The following is an 18,063-nucleotide window of genomic DNA, read 5'->3' on the forward strand; positions in this document are numbered from 1 at the left end:
TTTAAAAGATAACGTATGAGCTGTGGTTTATAGATCAAATGGTCTAAATAAACTTTATTTTTGATTGATTGATATTAGATTTTTCTCACTCACACTGATAAAACCCTCTGTGAGGCCCTAGGGTGGCTGAATTGGTCAGTGTATCAGATGCGAGATCTGTATGAATCTCAGGATCACCGCTTTGAATCCCAGAACGAAATTCAGCTATGGAACAATATTTAAACATAAAATCACCAATGGTGTTTTGGCTAGAAGTGCTACAGATGAACAAAATTGACATTATTATGTCCTGTGTCATGCACCGTTCTGATTGTGAAGCTCCTACCACTTTCAGGAGTGCTCTCATGCCTTCGGCTCAGCCTTTGGCATCTGTCGCAGTGGGACTGAATCGTCCATTGCGCACTCTTTTGATTAGCCATCTGTAGAGGTGTTTCTTCAGGGCTGAAGAAGAAACTTTTTCGTGAACGCAATAGCTAGAAAGTGTAGTGAAATGCCACATGCCATTTTTCAGGGTGCCAGCCCCAGGCATTCTGGAGACAGCTTTCCTCCCTTGAAGCGCAATGCTAACAACGTTCTGTGTTGGAGCTCTAAAAACAGACTTTTGCTCTCAAAGCATATGCCACTGTGCTGATAAAGTGCAGCAGAGTCCCTCAAAACTGGAAATAGGTTATTAAACCATAACATTCAAATTCCAGGTAGCTTACTGGGATTGGGGAAACTTCCACAGGTTTGAATAAATGAAAAGTAAATGCTTAGGGCTCACAACCTATAGGATAATAAGCATTGGTTTATCTCACTCGTTTGGAGAGTTTCACAGGATGCCAGGACCCCAGGGAGGGAGAAATATCTACTGGGGACAGATCACATGTTTAAGTAATAGTCTGCGGGGATAATAAAGGGACAACCCCCTGAACTTGGGTTACTGTAGGAAAATGGGTCCAAGTCAATGTGAAATCTTGCTCAATTTTATATTCTGGAGTGGTACTCAGTTGCTAGTATATTTTCCTAGCTGCAGCAGCCTGTGCCATTTAGGCAGATATTAAGCATCTCTCCATACGTATGATGTTCTCTTATACATCCTTCTCTTGTCTCCTGCAAGGACAGACTAGGACGTTTTTCCTCTCCTGAAGTCCTTACCAAGCATCTTCAGGCGAAGTCACTGTTAATAAGCGCATTTTCCTTCGGCGCTGCTAGAGACAGCCACATGGTGAAATATCTCAGTAGCAGGATATCTGAACAAGAATTTTGCATATGATGGATTTTTGACACACTCGATGCTTCATAGTATCATCCAGGCTGGAAATAATACCTTGAAGAAGCTTTGTGCTGATTGTTTGCTGCGAAAGTGCCGAAGCAGCCACAAAACTAGTTCAACGTGCTTGCTGCTAAAGTAAGACATGAAGGAAGGAATGCCACACACATTAATGAGGAACATGAGCAATGAACCACCAACTTCGTAACACAAGCTTACTACCAGAGTTTAGTGGTGTTGCAGCATTGTGAGTGGCATGCATTATTATTACCCACATTCATGATAGCCTTTCCTCAGAAAAAGGAGATATAGTAATGGGCCACACTCATATGGCCTGCAGGTTGAAAAGCTTGGCACAGAAGGTGCATAAGACCAGTGATACACATTTATAATGTTGGAGCACCTTATATGTGAAAAACCTGCAGGTTTAAACCTCAGAAGGATTTCCGTAGGGTTTGATTTTATTGTGATTTGTACGCACTGCCTTTTAATGTGGGGTACATGAGTGGACGGAGACAATATTCGGTCAATACTATGATATTTTGATGGCGTTTTATAATCACTGAATTCTAATGTTTAAAGTGACACAGAGCGTGATCTGGTGCTTTGGATTATATCTACTTATACTTTTCAGTCATGGACAAGTAAAACTGTTGTTCATTTAAAGTTCTCTAATCTCGCTTCCTTCCATGGGTGTGACCACAATACCTCAACCTTTGGTTGTTTGAAAACATTGCATCAATTACAAACCATGCTTGCAGACTATAATCACATCTCATATGACCACAGAGGCATTTGCTCCACCACAAAGATGAATTGTTGCCTAAATACTTAGATTAACTGTTCCAGCCGCAGACCCCCAGATAAAGCAGAGATGGCCCCAAAGCTCTTTACTGCCACCAACCAGAGTATATCCTTATTGTCAAGGGTGGCTGTGCTGTTGAGTAGGTTGCAATTCCGCTTCATTCCTTTGTTCTGCTCAAGCAAAGCAAAGCACCTCAACTTCCAAGGATGTATGCAATTCAGCCTTTGCTTCCGAGCTGATCTCTTTTTTCCTGTCTTCATTAGCGGACTGCCTCACATAGATTTTCACTGGAGTAAACCCAGAGCTGCCCGTGAGCTTTTCAAATTCTCTCCTTCTGTCTGATGCCCTATTGACAATTTTGCACTGGATGAGGCATGCAGATTGCTGAGCTTCTGTGAGTTGCCCATGGGCAAATGGAATTAACAGAGATTTTGTATGGGGATCTCTGTTTTTGCTCCAGTCCATACCCGTGCATCATACATGGTGAATGGTGTAAATCCGATGCATTCACAAGCTCAGTTCAGTTCAATTACTTTATTTCGACAACAAGTCATAAAAGTTTGCTTACAATATGCCAAAAATATTGGAGTGATACAATAAAGTGTGAGTCTTAATCAGAAGCCTGGTAAAAATTTACAACAATATGGTAAATTATGCCAATTCTACATCCTCTTTTGGCAATCTTATGACAATTTGTGCATCAACCTAATAAGCCATTTAAATCGATGGCAGCAATATTCGGTTGGTAGCCTTAGAAAAAGTACGTAATCGTGTAATAATTTACAATTAAATACAATCAATGATTGTTCACTTTTGCTTCTTCTCTCCAATACTATCCGGTAATTTGCAGTATAAAAAAGCAGGAATATTAGATGCAATATGAAAATGATAAAGCCATGGTAGAGTGCATCAGTGTACAGAATTCATCAAATGCAATAAAACAGTGATAAAACCAGAATAAAAACATCGAAATACAGAGGATACAAAATACATCTTGTACAACCACAAATGCCACCTTTTTTATAAGTTTGATAAACTAAAACCTTCACTTAATATTCGCCCTCTGAACCCTGCCTCTAATACCCCAAATTTGGCCCAAGAATGTTGCCACCACACAAGCAAACAGTGTCCTGGCATCGGACTTTAAGATTCTCAGAGCGATTCTATAATTGTCAGTTCCCAGTAGCTTGCAGATTGGAGTAAGCAAATGTTTCCTCGGCATCAGGTATAATGGGCAGGCAAACAGTATGTGGGCTAGGGTCTTTTGAGGATTTTTACTGCCAGGGCAGCTCAGAACAGCCTTGTTCCTACAATTCCATTTGCTAGTGAAATCCTTGAGGAGCTAGGTACCAAACCTGAACTGAATATACAATTTTCTATACCCCGGGTGTTCTATGGAATCAAGGTAGCCTTCCAAGGAGCAATCTATTTGATGAGACATGAAGTCTAGAGTGAGCTTCCCCCAAGCCCTGCTGCTCATTTCCTCCTGGGTTACTCACCCCCACCCCCAGTAAGTATCCTTCACATCATATTTCCGGGGGAGCAAGGTGGGATCATTGGCTACACATAAGTCACCCATCCCAATTGCTGTAAGTAAGTTCTTAACACCTCTCAGCCAGCTGATTTTGTTTGTTCTATCCCTGCGTTTTACATCCTCCAACGCACGTGCATATGGTATAAGTTCAGGGGTCGTGTTGACCCTCAGCCAAAACTGCAAGGGGCACAATCTAGCTTTAGAGACATAAGACTGCCTGTCCATGCCTAACATGAGTGGAAGAAGAGGAGTACTCTGGGGTAGCATCCCTAGACTTCTTACATTTTTTAAATCAAGGTGACTAAGCTCCTCTACATATTCCAAGCCCCATAATTCAGCACCATACATCACAGAGATCATCACTTTAGCATAGTATACCTGCAAGGCTGACCCAGTCGGTTTGGTATAAGATCATCAATGTTCTCTCTCTAAAGCCCCAGAAACCTGTGTGTGTGCTTCAGGACCTTCTTGTTAATATGGGGTTTTCATGACATATTCTCTGCTAGCTTTAGGCCTAGATAGTCAAAGGCGCTGACCCTCTCGAGCTGTATGCTCTGACAAGCATCTTCTAACCTGGTCACGATGTGCCTCACTTCTGAGATATAAAAAGGCTGACATCGCTCTGGGATTGTTGGTGTCCCTGAAAAGAGAGGATATGGCATAGCAGTTCTGGCTGAACTCTACTATTTGAACTGGTGTCAAGAGTGATTTGCAAGTGGTTTGTCCTTGTCTATAACAGGACAGTGAGCAAATAGAAACATGTTGCAATTAACTGTATAGTGATTACATATCAGAAGTTGAAACTAATTAAATCGTTCTATCGTTTATTTGGTCTGGCTTGACAGCGCAGGTGTCGACAGACGATTATGTGAGCATCACTCAGCCCACATGTTGGGAGCCAGGAGTTCATCTTTTGATTGGGCAGAAGTTGTGTGCTTCCACAAAATGAATGAGTGAGCTTTTTGCCTCTGTTGTTGCCGAGCCACCAGACGCCAGGGACAAATGAGTGAGTGTTGGCTGGGGTTAAGCGCGGACCGGAATAACAGGCGTGGAGGCCGTATGTAGTTCGCTATGGTAGCTGGTTTTATTTAAAGTTTGTGATCCGGGTAGCAAAGAAAGGGTGATGAGATCCGGCGTTGCTGATCCCTCGGTAATGTCAGCTGGTTAGGAGGTCTTCGGGCGTCCTCTGGTCACCAGGGGGATCCGGGTGTAGCCTCGGAGGGAACAGAGAGACAGGGCAGTTAGTCCTTAGGCATGGACTGTCAGAGTACCAACACCAACACCCGGGTCGTGAGGGAACAACGCAGACCGTGAGGGCGGGGATGGTAAGGGAGGAATCAGAGGTGTGGGAAAAGCCAAAAAGGGGGGGGGGGAGAAAGTGTCCAGGTGAGGGAGGGGTGGTAGGGTCTATGGTACAACGTGATGTGCAATGACTATCCTAACTATAATACAGTGCTTCAGTGCTCTATCAGTGCGTTTCTATTACTTTACAGATATTTACAACTACCTACAAAGGGCATGGAGAAAAGGTGATAGTGTACTCACGTGCCCCGCCGCAACTCTCCGGTGAGTCACGGCCGCTCTCCAGCCACCTCCTGAGGACTCCACCACTCCTCGGTCCAGACGTCCTCAGCTTCCTCCTCTTCGCTTCTCACACTCCTTCCGCTTTCCGCCTCCAGTTCTCCACGCGCCGTCTCCTGCCACGAGTCCGCTGCTTGGGAGAGTCTCCTCCTGTTGTTGCCGGCTTTTCTGTCTCTCGGGCTGCTCTTGGGGGCGGGACTTCCGGGTACACAGGAGGTCACTTCCGGTTCCGGCCTTCCGGGTCCTCTGGGGTCGTAGGGATCCGTTTCCGGGTCAGTGCACGACCCTGCCGGTCTGTCGGCTTCCTGCAGGGGGAAAAAGAAAGGAGAAGTCCTGGTCATCAGGGACGCAGGAGTGTTAGCGTGTATCGAGTCCCTGCTCGGGCGCCGCCCGGTCGAGGTGAGTGGCGCTTCCCTTCCACAGTGAGCTTTTTGCCTCTGTTGTTGTTTCCGAGCCGCCAGACGCCAGCAACGTGTGAGGAGAGTTGAGAGCCGAAAGGGGTGGACCAGTGAGGATGTGCGCAGCCCCGGTAGCAGATCACAGAGCTACCAGCGCGGAGCGTTTTGGAGACCAAGTACAGCAGCGAAACGGCTGCAGTAAAGCGGAAAACTCGGAAGAAGCCCGTGAGAAGCCCACGAAGAGCAAACCCCCTCTAGCCCCCAAGAGCGTCCGGAGCCCCAGTGCCTGCCTGGAACCGCCTGCATCGCCTGAGCTAACGAGCCCAGCATATCGGTTCGGGCGGCAGGGGGGGGAGAAGCAGACGCGCTACAGTTGCAAGGTAGCTGCTAAGCAGTGGGCATATAAACTGTAATCACGCCCGGGGTAATAAAACCCCTCAGAACTGTAGGCCAGCAGCCTTGCACCCCGTATAAGCGCACGAAGGAATAAAGAATCTAAAGGTACAGCTGGGAGCCAGGGAGTTGGCCACATAAGGGGAAGGGAAGGAAAGCAGACCCCGAGTGGCTGACCCACCCCAGTCTGAAAGAAGAGCAAAGAGTGATTACTTGGCCAGAGTCCAGTAAAAGTGTCTCAAAAGTGCGGCAAACCTGGCTGGCGGGCAAACGGAAAACGGCACAACAGAGGTAAGTGAATGTATGAGTAAAAGAATTACCACATTTATAGTAATCCACCACCCTGTTTAATTATAAACAAACTGCGAACTGGGAGTATACAGGGGATAACTGCACTAATACCTGAGACAAAAATAGCCCTAAATCAAAGGAAGATGGCCCCGAAAAGAAAGCTAAAACTACGCAAGGAAGCTTTGGAAGAAAGTCTGGGGAGGAATGAGCTAATGGAGGGTTCAAGGAAATTGGAAGAGAGCCAGGAAAGCCAGGTCTCCCCCGAGGAGAACAGTAAGGGACGACGAAAGAAGAGGAATGATAAAAGGGCCACAAAACAAGTCCCACAAGCCACGAAGGGTGGCACTTCAACTTCTATCAGGAAAGATAGCACGGTAGCTTCTAAATCAATAAAGGACTTTGTAGGGAAACACTATAAAGTTACAGAGTCGCTTGTAATAAATTTGGAAACTGAGGAGGAGCACCAGGCCGAGAACGAAAAAAACTCGGGGGCAAAGGAGGTGAATCAGATGGAGAAAGATATGGGGGATCCCCTGCTAATAAACCTCTCCCTCCTGTCCCAAAACCAACAAATAGCAGCACCACGCCTTTCATCTTCCCCAAAACTTTTCTCCCTACAAATCTCAGAGAATGTAGGGCAATTGGGAAACGAAAGTCAGAGCACAAGTTTTGTTTGGGGGCTTCAAGTAACCAAGAACTGCAACACTTAAATGGGCAAAATGACAGAATCCAGCAGGTCGTTACTAGAACAGGAATTCAAGCCACCGCGGAGGCACACTACGCCCAGGACTCGGACCTATCTGCTGCACCCACATCCTCCATAATGGACTTACTATTGATGTTACAGAAAACCCTCCAGGGAATCTTAGAAGTAACATTGATGAATAATGGTGTTTTAAAATCACAAAAATTGTCCTTAAAAAAGATTGAAGATGTGCTGGTGGGAATTAAGGGTCAAATGCCGCACATGCTTAGTCCATTGGTTACTCCCCAGCCCACAGAACAAAGCATAGTGAGTGAATCTGCAGAGGCATTGGATAATGTATATATATATATCCAAACGCCCAATGCTGATAAAAAGGCGGTGTAAATTTGTAAGGGCCCATACAAAAAGCAGGCCATGCAAGAAGCGGACCCCTAAAACATCTCCTAAAACATCACATAAGGGAAAAAGGGAGGATACGGAGGCGGAGGAACAGCTAAGCCTAAATGCCTCGCCCAGACCTATGTACCCACGAGACCACTGCAAGTAGAGAGTAAAAGAAACACCCTAAATGTACATAGGAAGAGCTAGAGTTGTAAGGGATTAAATGAGAAACCTCCAAAAATCAAATGTATAAATCTGAGAGCAAACCATCCCTCAGGGGGACAAACCCAAAACCACCAGAGGCAGAGTAACTCTGATGAATCATCACAACTTCAAGAGATAGTAGGAGGGGAAAGCATAATGAGGCCCCCAGGGTGGGTAAAGGGCAGACAGTTAAAATCAGAAACCCCCAAGACAGTATTAAAGGTGGATAATAACAAATGGGTGTACCTGGAACCAGTGCAATCGGGCCAAAGGGGAAAGAAGCTGAGGAAAATTAACCCTCTAAATAGGGCACAGATTTTGACTTCCTTTTCAAAATGCACAAGTCTGGTGGGATTGGCACAAAAGACCTGAGACAGGTGGGCTTCATAGAAAAAACAATTGGCAAGGAAATAACAAAAGTACTACTTCACTCGAACCTGGTAAAAATGGCAATTATAAAAGCAGCTGATGAGATATCCCAAGTGGGAATAAGGGTAATCCCAGAGAGGGAAGTAATGGGAAAAATACACTTGGGAAGTAGTTTCCTAAAATGCCATGCAGGTCTAGGGAGGAGACAGGTGAAGCTACTAAGAGATAATGAAGAAGATGGTAGCCGCCTGAACATAGTGGTAAATAATACAGTAAATGATGACTCTTGGGGTAATTGGAGCCAAAGAAGCTACCCGGGAGAACTTTCCGAGAAGTACATGGAGGGAAGGGCTGAGGATGGCGGTCTAAGTGAGGTAGAATAGGATGGTGGGGTGTCGCACAGTCTAAGTCTCTTATCACGGAATGTAAATGGCTTAGGCAATGAGATAAAACAAGAGTATATAAAGAAGATAGTAAATACAGTGGAAATTGCCTGCCTACAAGAGACCTGGATGTGCGACGACACCCCAACCATCGAGGGTTACCTGCAACTAAATCGACCGGCCAGGAAAAAAAGATTTGGCCGCCCTTCGGGGGGAATAATGACTCTGGTTTCAACAAAAGTATTAAGAGATGTAACTCCCCTAAAGGTGAAATGTAAATGGCTATTGGCTTGTAGTTTAGACCTACTGATCTTAGATAAGAAATACGAAATGGTGACTGTTATAAATGTATATATGCAGTGGGATAATGTGGCAGAGTATGTAACTGAGATGGGGAATTTCAAAGAAGACATAGATTCCTTACTAGAAAAATATGCTACAGATGTACTGCTAATTATGGGGGATTTCAACCATAAGCTATACCCAAAGAAGGTAGATCTCTGGAATAGAGAACTGTTGGATGCATACGGAATTAATCATGCCACCTTCCCAGCATGTGATCCCTCGAGACAGGATATGGAACTAGTAAACTTTTTAGGGGGAGGGGTCTCTTTTGCCTAAATGGCAGAGTTAAAACTGATTGCCCGGCAGAGAAGACATTCAAAATAGGTTTACAAAACTGTCCAATTGATTACGTCTTTATGTTAGCCTGGAATTTCCCTCTAGTACGGGACTTCAAGCTACACCAAAGTGAAACTAGTGATCACAAGCCACTGCAATTAACGATAGACGGGGGAAGAAGGGAGCCCAGAGAGAAAGTGATCCCACAAGAAGTGGAATACCCCAAACGTGCGACGACAAGATTAACAGAGGAGTACCTGGGAAAATTAAAGTCCTTTCAACTTAAGGTCGAACTAGGAGACCTCGGAAGTAAAAACTTGGAATGGTTTTTGGAGAAGATAACCCAAGTAGCTCAGTGCCTCAGGATAGATCTTAAAAATGATAAAAGAAAGGGTACAAGAACCCCAGTAAACCGACTGAAATGGTTCTCTATCGACTACCAATCTAAAAAAAGGGAGATACGGTCAGCATCAAGAAGCCAAAGGAAAAATTTCAACCAAGAGAGACAAAAACACTTAATTAAGCTGAAAGTTGAGTTAAAAAAAATGGTTACTGATGCAAAAAGGTCATACAAAGAGAAATGTTGGGCAAATTTGTTAGAATCAATTAAAGATAAAAACTTAAGACAATTCTGGAAACTGGTAAAAGCAGCTTCCGCCCCAACAGACTGAGAAATGAAATGTGTCGTTAGTGAGGCAGCTTGGGAGAAATACTTGAGGGATTTGTATGAGGCTCGAGCTCCCCAAGGAGTTATAGGGCCCCATCTGTGGCAGGAAATATCAGAAGAACTCAAATTAGATTTCAACGAACTGCAAGTAGAAAAAACAATAAAGAAATTGAAGCTAACTCGTGCGGCAGGGCCGGACAATCTGCCTGCATTAATACTAAAGTCAAAGTTAAAGTGGTGGGCAAGATTCCTCTCTCAGATGTTCCAAATAATATTAGTAGAAGGCACAATGCCATTGAATTGGAAGGGCGCTGTAATCAGGCCAATCCATAAAAACGGTAGTATGGATGCACCTCAAAATTACAGATTGATTAACCTCCTAGATATAGGAGAGGTTTTCTCAAAAATTGAGTTGAATAGATTAAATGCTTGGGCCGACAAGTTTTCAATCATACCCGTAGAACAGGGAGGATTCAGAGAGGGTCTTTACACGATAGACCACTGCTTTGCACTATGGGCAATGGCGAGGAAGTCAACAGAACAAAATCGCAAGCTTTGCTGTTGCTTCGTTGACTTCCGGGCAGCGTTCGATTCAGTGGACCGGGATTGCCTATGGGAAACTCTAATTAAGAAAAATATACCAAAAGACCTGCTGGTTATAATAAAAGAATTACACCAAGGTAATTGGGCTCAGGTAATTAGGGATACTGAGGGGTCATTAACGCCAAAAATACCTATCGCAAATGGCCTGAGACAGGGCTGCGTCCTTGCCCCACAGTTATTCTCTATATTTTGGCTGATCTCCCTGCCTGTTGAGGGCAGTGCAAGCCCAAAAATGGATGGAAAAAAGGTGCCTTGTCTACTATATGCGGACGATCTGGTTATAGTAGACCAGACTGAGTCAGGCCTCCAAAGAAAGTGGAAATCTTTTAGCGATTACTGTGCAAGGAAATGTTTAACAGTAAACTTAGACAAGACAAAGATTTTATGTTTTGGGAAAAGCCCATTGAGTTCAATTGGTTCTTAGGGGATCTTAAATTGGAATCGGTTAACGAATACCGTTACCTAGGGATGTGGTTCGATAAGACACTAAATTGGCACACTCACCTGGAACCCCAAAAAGCGAAAGCACACACATCAATTGCTGGTTTAAAAATGTTTAACCAGGACTACGGGGATATGTCTCACCGTCCGTTACTAAAGGCTTTCAGTGCAATGATACCCCCGCAAGTCCTCTATGGCGTAGAAATCCTTTATTTGAGCGGTAAGGGAGTCTGGGACCTGGAGGAAGGGAAATGCCTGAAAACCCTTTTATCCCTCCCACCATCATCAATGGTCCAAGCAATTTGAACTGAATTAGGAACAAAGTCCTGGGGGGTATAAGTACAAACGGCAGTGATCAGATTCTGGAAACGCTTGGAAGATGTAAAAAGCCAAAAAGAGGCACAATGGTGTAGGAAAGAGATCCAATTTAGTAACTTGAAATGGGCAAAAACATGTAAGAAAAAAATGGTACAGGCTTGTGAGGGCCTAAAGGTGGAGATGTGCGACGAATCGCAACAATTAGTTTGTACTAAGAGCGTCCTGAAATATAATGGGCAAGAAATCTCTAGAAGTTCCGATATGGAATACCTGGCTAAGAAAAAATCTGTAGATTTTATGATGTACTCTTGGTCAAAAGAAAACTGGTTTCCTTATTAGGATATCTTACCAAATCGCTGGTATAGACAGGAGATTCTAAGGATGCGGATTGGGATTAATCCATGGGTGATAAATAAAGAAACTAAATTGAAAATGTTAGACTACAAAGGGTGCTGCAAGTGCAGCTTGGGCACTAAAGGGGATCTAGTGCACATCCTGTTGGACTGTCTAAATATATTAGAACAGCGTAAATTATGGCTGCGCCCAATATTTTTAAAATACGCTATAAGGACACGGGCTCAGGCGCTCCAACTTCTCACGGAAATGCCTTCCATCGAAATTGCAATTGCTCTAGGGAGTTATATGAAGGTAGTACAGAGATCCCAATATGAGAGGAGTACATTTTAGAAATTTTAAAATAATGAATTATATAGCTTGTCTAAGAGAAATGGTTGTTTTAATGTATTAATAATTAAGGATTATTCTAAGAAAGCGATATTTTATTGGTATTTGTTTTTAAGAAATGTACCCAGCGTGTGGAAGATTTTAAATTTATTGTGTAAGATTTGTATCTGTATTTACTTTTTTCGGTTTCGTTGTAGAATATTTTAAAGCAGTAACTATCCCTTTGCACTTGTTTAAAGATTATGATCTAAATAAACATACTTTTTGACTGACTGGCTTCCACAAAATAAGTGCTTGTCCTCCAAACAGCTGTGATCATTTTGCTTATTTATCCAGCTACCTGAGCTTAAACTAGCAGGGGCACACACATGACATTGTGATGCTTAAAATGTCTTAAACGAGATAATTTAAGGCGTTTTTCTCTGGCAGCAGCATAGATGGGAGGAGGGCAGTCATTAACCTATATGGAGTTTTAGGTCTGGCTTGACAGTGCAATTGTCATTTAACCTTTTAATCCACACCTGTATTTTTCTACAATTTTTTGCTTCCACACACATGCATATGCATTATCATGCTATCTATCTGCAATGCTTCACATTACCATACAACATTCCTTTAAAGCCAGGCCTATTGACATTGCCATTGTTTGTTTGTTTTGTTGTTATACTGCACAAAGACTGATTACGCTGGGTTTTCCGGGTACTTCTGAAATTGGTATGTATGACTGATGACGCATGTTCTCCATACTGCCTCTAAACATTTGTGCCCTGTTGTGATCTTTGCAGCCACCAGAGGACATTTGTGCTGGAGGTGATGGGTCGTCACTGCGGGTAGGTGATACTTTTCCTTCATTATTAGTTATTTATACTCTGGATTTTTCTGAACTGGAGTCGTTTGGCACTGACAGGATCATGATTATCCTGATGATGTTCTGTTTTTTGTGTTTCACTTAATTCTGTTGTTCAGGCTGTTTCTAATCTCTCACAATATTATTCTAGGTATGAAACAGAGGTACTGTCAGATAAAGCTAACAGCCTTGGATCTGAAAACTTGCTTTAAATCTAGGATGAGGCCTTGTCTTTCTTGGTTTTCTGGTTGGTAAAAGTTTGTGTTCGAGGCATATGAGCTGCAGATCACACACTATTATGCATAGATCGCCATCTGGTGTTGGGCCCGGATGCTTGCAGTTTGTTATTGTCCTGGAACAAGTCTTTGGAAGTCACGAGATAGGTGACTCCTCCTTTGGACAATAGCGCACATGGGCATCGACTCCATCCTCAGATTGTTTTTTTCCGCCATCTGGCTCGGATGTGTTTGACGCGTTCCAGTTCAGTATCGTTACCGATTTAACTTTTGACGCGCAATCCTTACCCTTCTTCGGTATTATTTTCGATCGTGTTTTCCCTTTTGACGCGCATCTCTACAAGCTTCTACTTCGGTTCCCGTCGTCGAAGCAGGCCTTTGGGCCTAACTGCACCATTAGGCCTTCTTGGCTCATGGAAAGGACTCCCTTCAAAAAGTATCCTCAATGTGGATCCAAGATTCCACACGCCGATCTTCATGAGGTGTGTAACTTCTCCCTTTCACCTCAGCACGAGGCCAAAGACTGTCCCGCTTGTGCCTCTTTCCGCTCCAAGAAAACCATCAGAGATCGTCAAGCTTGAAGAAGCATGGCTCGATCATCGACATCGATACCAGACGACATCTTCCAGGAAGGCATCGATGTGCCGGAGTAGGAGTGGATGGAAGAAGGCACCTTCAGCACCTCCGAAGCCGAGGAATCCGACGTCGAAGACATCACCCCGGGTCGTAAATACTGACGTCGACCCCTCCCCCCCACCCACCCATTCAAAGGCTTTGGTAACACCTTCACCGTCGGGCCTAGGTGCACACCGGGATCAAACTTCCCACGCCCGCCTTCGGGCCCGGCAAAGAAGTCTACACATAAGCCTTCAGGCCATTCGGGATAGAGCCAGCCTGCCGTCGGTGCCAAAACCACATCCTTGGCACTGACAAAAGAGCAACAGAAACCATTGTCTTCGTCCTCGCCGAAACCTGGTTCCACATCGGCGTATTCGGCACCGAAACCAAAAGACACTGAACCTTCGGGTCCGAAAAAATCCTCGGAACCAAGGAAGCCATTGGTTCTGAAAACCACTAATCAACCTTCGGATCCTAACAAACGGTCAAAACCAAAAAAACAACCAGTTTCAAAAACATCTGGCACACACTCCTCCGATCCGAAAAAATCATCGGAGCCGACCAAGCAACCGGTTCCAAAAACTCCAACCAAACCTTCGGAACCCACCAAAGCTCCTGATTCCAACCCAAAGGAGCATAAAACAACTCCAAAAACTGTGCCACACAAGCATTCGGACACCATACTTCAGAGGAGGAGCTTTTTTGACCAGATCCTACACAAAAAACTCTGGAAATAGACCCAGAAACAGGTCATTTTAGGATTAGTCCCTCCAACAAAAGGAAAATGGACAAACCTATACCACCTCCAGTTCCTGCTAAGAAGAAAGACATTGCTACTTCCCCTTTAAGGGTTCCTTCTACACCTCCTCCTCCACAATACATTTCTCCTGTTCCATCTCCAGTACCAACAGAATCTCCTCCACCTCCAGATGATGATAATACCACTGGTGACGAAGGGGATAATGAACCTCTAGGGAAACCTAGTCATTACATCCCAAATGAACCATGGCAAAATAGTGGCACACCAGATGTTCCTAATGTACCACAAGAGGATGTCTACCCATCTAGACCATCCCCTCCAGAGGACACTATAGGTTTCACTGAACTAATACACAGGGCTGCACAATACCACGGGGTAAATTTACATACAGACCCCATAGAAGAAGACTTCCTCATGGACCCTTTTGCAACATCTCAAAGGTCCACCTCCATTCTACCAATTTTAAAAGGGGTAATTAAACATGCTCCTGAAGTCTTTAAAGACCCCGTAAGGGCTAGAGTCATTAATCCTAGAATAGAAAAGAAATACAAGGCTGCCCCAACTGCCTCTGCATACATTAAGTGACAGCTTCCCTTGGATTCCTTGGTTGTTTCAAACGCCAGAAAAAGGGCACACTCTCAAACCTCAAGCGATGCTCCACCACCTGACAAAGAGTCAAAACTCTTGGACGCACCTGCCAAAAGAACAGCGTCACAAGCAGCCAACATATGGAGGATTGCTAACACCCAAGCTTAACTGGCTAGGTACCATAGGGCGCACTATGACGAGCCAGAGACCCTACTACAACACCTTCCAGATAAATATAAAACAAGAGCCCCTGATCTCATACAGGAAGGTAAACTAGTAACCAATACTTCCATTCGGTGTGCTCTAGATGCCGCAGATACTGCCTCCTGAGCCATAAATTCCAGTGTCCTTTTACGCAGACATGCCTGGCTAAGGATATCAGGGTTTAAACCTGAAGTTCAGACTACCATACTGAACCAACCCTTTGACTAAGAACACTTATTTGGACCTACAGTGGATTCATCTTTAGAGAAGATGAAAAAAGATACTGATACCGCCAAATCAATGTGAGCCTTGCAATCACAAGCTCCCAGAAGTTCCTTTCGCGCTCCTCTTATAGGGGCATCTCTAGAGGCTTTTACACCGATAATGCCTCGACTTCATATAAAAGTCCCACACCAACCTCCTCTACCAGAGGTTGTTACAGAGGAGGCTACAGGGGCAATACAGCAAAGGTAGAGGCAAGACTACCAATACCCATACTGCCACCACCTCCAAACAATGATTTACCGCCGCTCCCCCGGACTATCAGACTCCAGTCGGGGGAAGATTAACCCAGTTCCTACCTGTCTGCAACAATATCACCACGGACAGGTCGGTGAGACAAATCATCCAATGCGGTTATTGCCTGGAGCTCACTGCCACTCCCCCCAACATACCACCCAAACAGCGTCCAAAGTCAACAGAACATTTAACGCTTCTAAAAAAAGAGGTGCTTTTCCTACTGCACAAACATGCAATAGAACCAGTTCCCCTTCACCATCAAAACACAGGAGCTTACTCCCTGTACTTTCTGATCCTAAAGAAGGATGGAACCCTGAGGCCCATCTTAGACCTCAGACCATTAAACCTATACATACAATCAGACCATTTTCACATGGTCACTCTTCAATAGGTCCTTCCCCTACTCAAACAAGGTGATTTCCTTGCCACTTTAGATCTCAAGGACGCCTACTTCCACATTCCCATTCACCCTGCTCACAGGAAATATCTTCAGTTTGTAGTGGACGGTCAGCATTATCAATTCAAAGTTCTCCCATTCGGAGGTACCACAGCACCCAGAGTAGTCACAAAATGTCTGACAGTGGGAGCAACCCACTTAAGAAGACAACAGATTCATGTCTTCCCAATACTTGGATGACTGGCTCATAAAAGCTAGGTCACATGCCCAGTGTGTAAATCACACACACACCACAATCCAACTACTTCACGACTTAGGGTTTACAATAAATCTCGGGAAGTCTCAGCTCCAACCATCCCACATCCAACAATATCTAGGTGCCACAATAGACACCTCAAGAGGCCTTGCATATCCCAATCCAGCCAGGATAGAGAGTATGCAGGCGCTTATAACAAAATTCCAACCGCAACACTCACTGCCAGCTCTAGTGTTTATACAACTAATAGGGATGATAGGGCCTCTTGCATATTCATAGTACCTTACGCAAGACTGCAAATGCGCCGCTTACAGGAATGCTTAACACCTCAGTGGAACCAAGCTCACGGTCAGTTAACAGATCTGGTGTTGGTGGACGGCCGCACACATCACTCTCTGCAGTGGTGGAACACCATAAACCTTTCCAAAGGGCGACCATTCCTAGAGCCGGTTCCACAAATCGTGTTAAAAGCAGACACATCGCTCACCTGCTGGGGAGCTCATCTACTACATCACACCATACAGGGCAGGTGGACACCACAGCAATCATTTGGAGTTACTAGCAATATTTCTGGCATTAAAAACATTCCAGAAACACGTATCAAACAAAGATGTTTTAGTCCGGGCGAACAACATAACAGCGATGTATTATCTACAAAAACAAGGGGGGAACGCATCCTCTGCAGATCTCTCAACTAGCACAGAGCACATGGAGATGGGCAATTCCTCAAAACATATTCCTTTTAGCCCAACATCTTCCAGGAATACAGAATCAGATGGCAGATCTGTTAAGTCATCAGGCACAACAGATTCACGAGTGGGAATTTGATCCACAAGTCCTCCAACCATTTTTTAAATGTGGGGACATCCAGAGATAGATCTCTTCGCCACACATTTAAACACAAAATGCCAAAGCTTTGCCGTCAGATATCCACACCCATTGTCTGAAGGCAATGCGATATGGATGAATTGGTCAGGCAGATTTGCATATGCTTTTACGCCTCTCCCACTCATTCCACTAGTGGTATGCAAGCTGCAACAACAGTCACTAACACTGATCTTAGTTGCTTCAACATGGGCCAGACAACCTTGGTACACAACCTTGCTGGAACTATCAGTAGTCCTGCACCAAAAACTACATCTCTCCCCACAACTCTTAACACAGAACCATGGAGAGATCAGACACCCAGATCCAGCAAAGCTCAACCTGGTGATCTGCCTCCTGAAGTCCTAGAATTTGGTTATCTGAATCTTCCACCTGATTGTATGAATGTCATCAAAGAAGCTAGACGTCCCACCACTAAAATCTGCTATGCAGCCAAGTGCTAAAGATTTGTAATATACTGTACCAATAACACAATCGATCCTCTAGATGCATCTATTCAACACATCATATGTTACCTACTACATCTTCAAAGATGTAATCTAGCATACACATCAATCAGATTACATATTGCTGCCATAGTAGCTTATCTGCAAAATAGACAGCATCTATCATTATTCAGGGTACCTGCCGTTAAAGCATTTATGGAAGGCCTCAAAAGAATAATTCCTGCCAGAGTACCATCCTCTCCAGTGTGGAATCTAAACATCGTCCTCACTAGGTTAATGGCTCCTCCATTTGAACCTCTCCATAAATGTGAGCTACAATTTCTTACATGGAAAGTCGCTTTCCTTGTCGCTTTCACATCGCTCGGAAGAGTCAGTGAGCTACAGGCACTAAATATTCAAGAACCATTTTTACAACTTTATCATAACAAAGTGGTTCTCAGAACAAATCCCAAATTCCTTCCAAAAGTTATTGCTCCCTTCCATCTCAACCATTCTGTAGAGTTGCCAGTATTCTTCTCGCAACCACAAACAGTTGCAGAAAGAGTTCTTCATACACTAGACGTAAAACGAGCACTTCTCTACTACATTGATGGAACAAAACCTTATCGCAAAACAAAACAACTTTTTGTTTCCTTCTCACCACCACATAGAGGCAATCCCATATCAAAGTCTGGAA

General features: G+C 44.2%; 1 protein-coding gene across 2 annotated transcripts in view; it reads left to right on the forward strand.

Moving 5' to 3' along the window:
- LOC144830473 (ATP-dependent 6-phosphofructokinase, muscle type-like) overlaps positions 1-18,063 on the forward strand; it is a 409,256-nt gene that overhangs the window by 231,970 nt on the left and 159,223 nt on the right. For both annotated transcript variants that reach the window (XM_078688915.1, XM_078688914.1), the window contains exon 7: positions 12,417-12,461. In XM_078688915.1, coding sequence (XP_078545041.1) covers positions 12,417-12,461 — 45 coding nt within the window. The remainder of the gene's footprint in view (positions 1-12,416; positions 12,462-18,063) is intronic.

Source organism: Lissotriton helveticus, chromosome 1_1 (genome assembly GCF_964261635.1).
Source record: "Lissotriton helveticus chromosome 1_1, aLisHel1.1, whole genome shotgun sequence".
Lineage (NCBI taxonomy): Eukaryota > Metazoa > Chordata > Amphibia > Caudata > Salamandridae > Lissotriton > Lissotriton helveticus.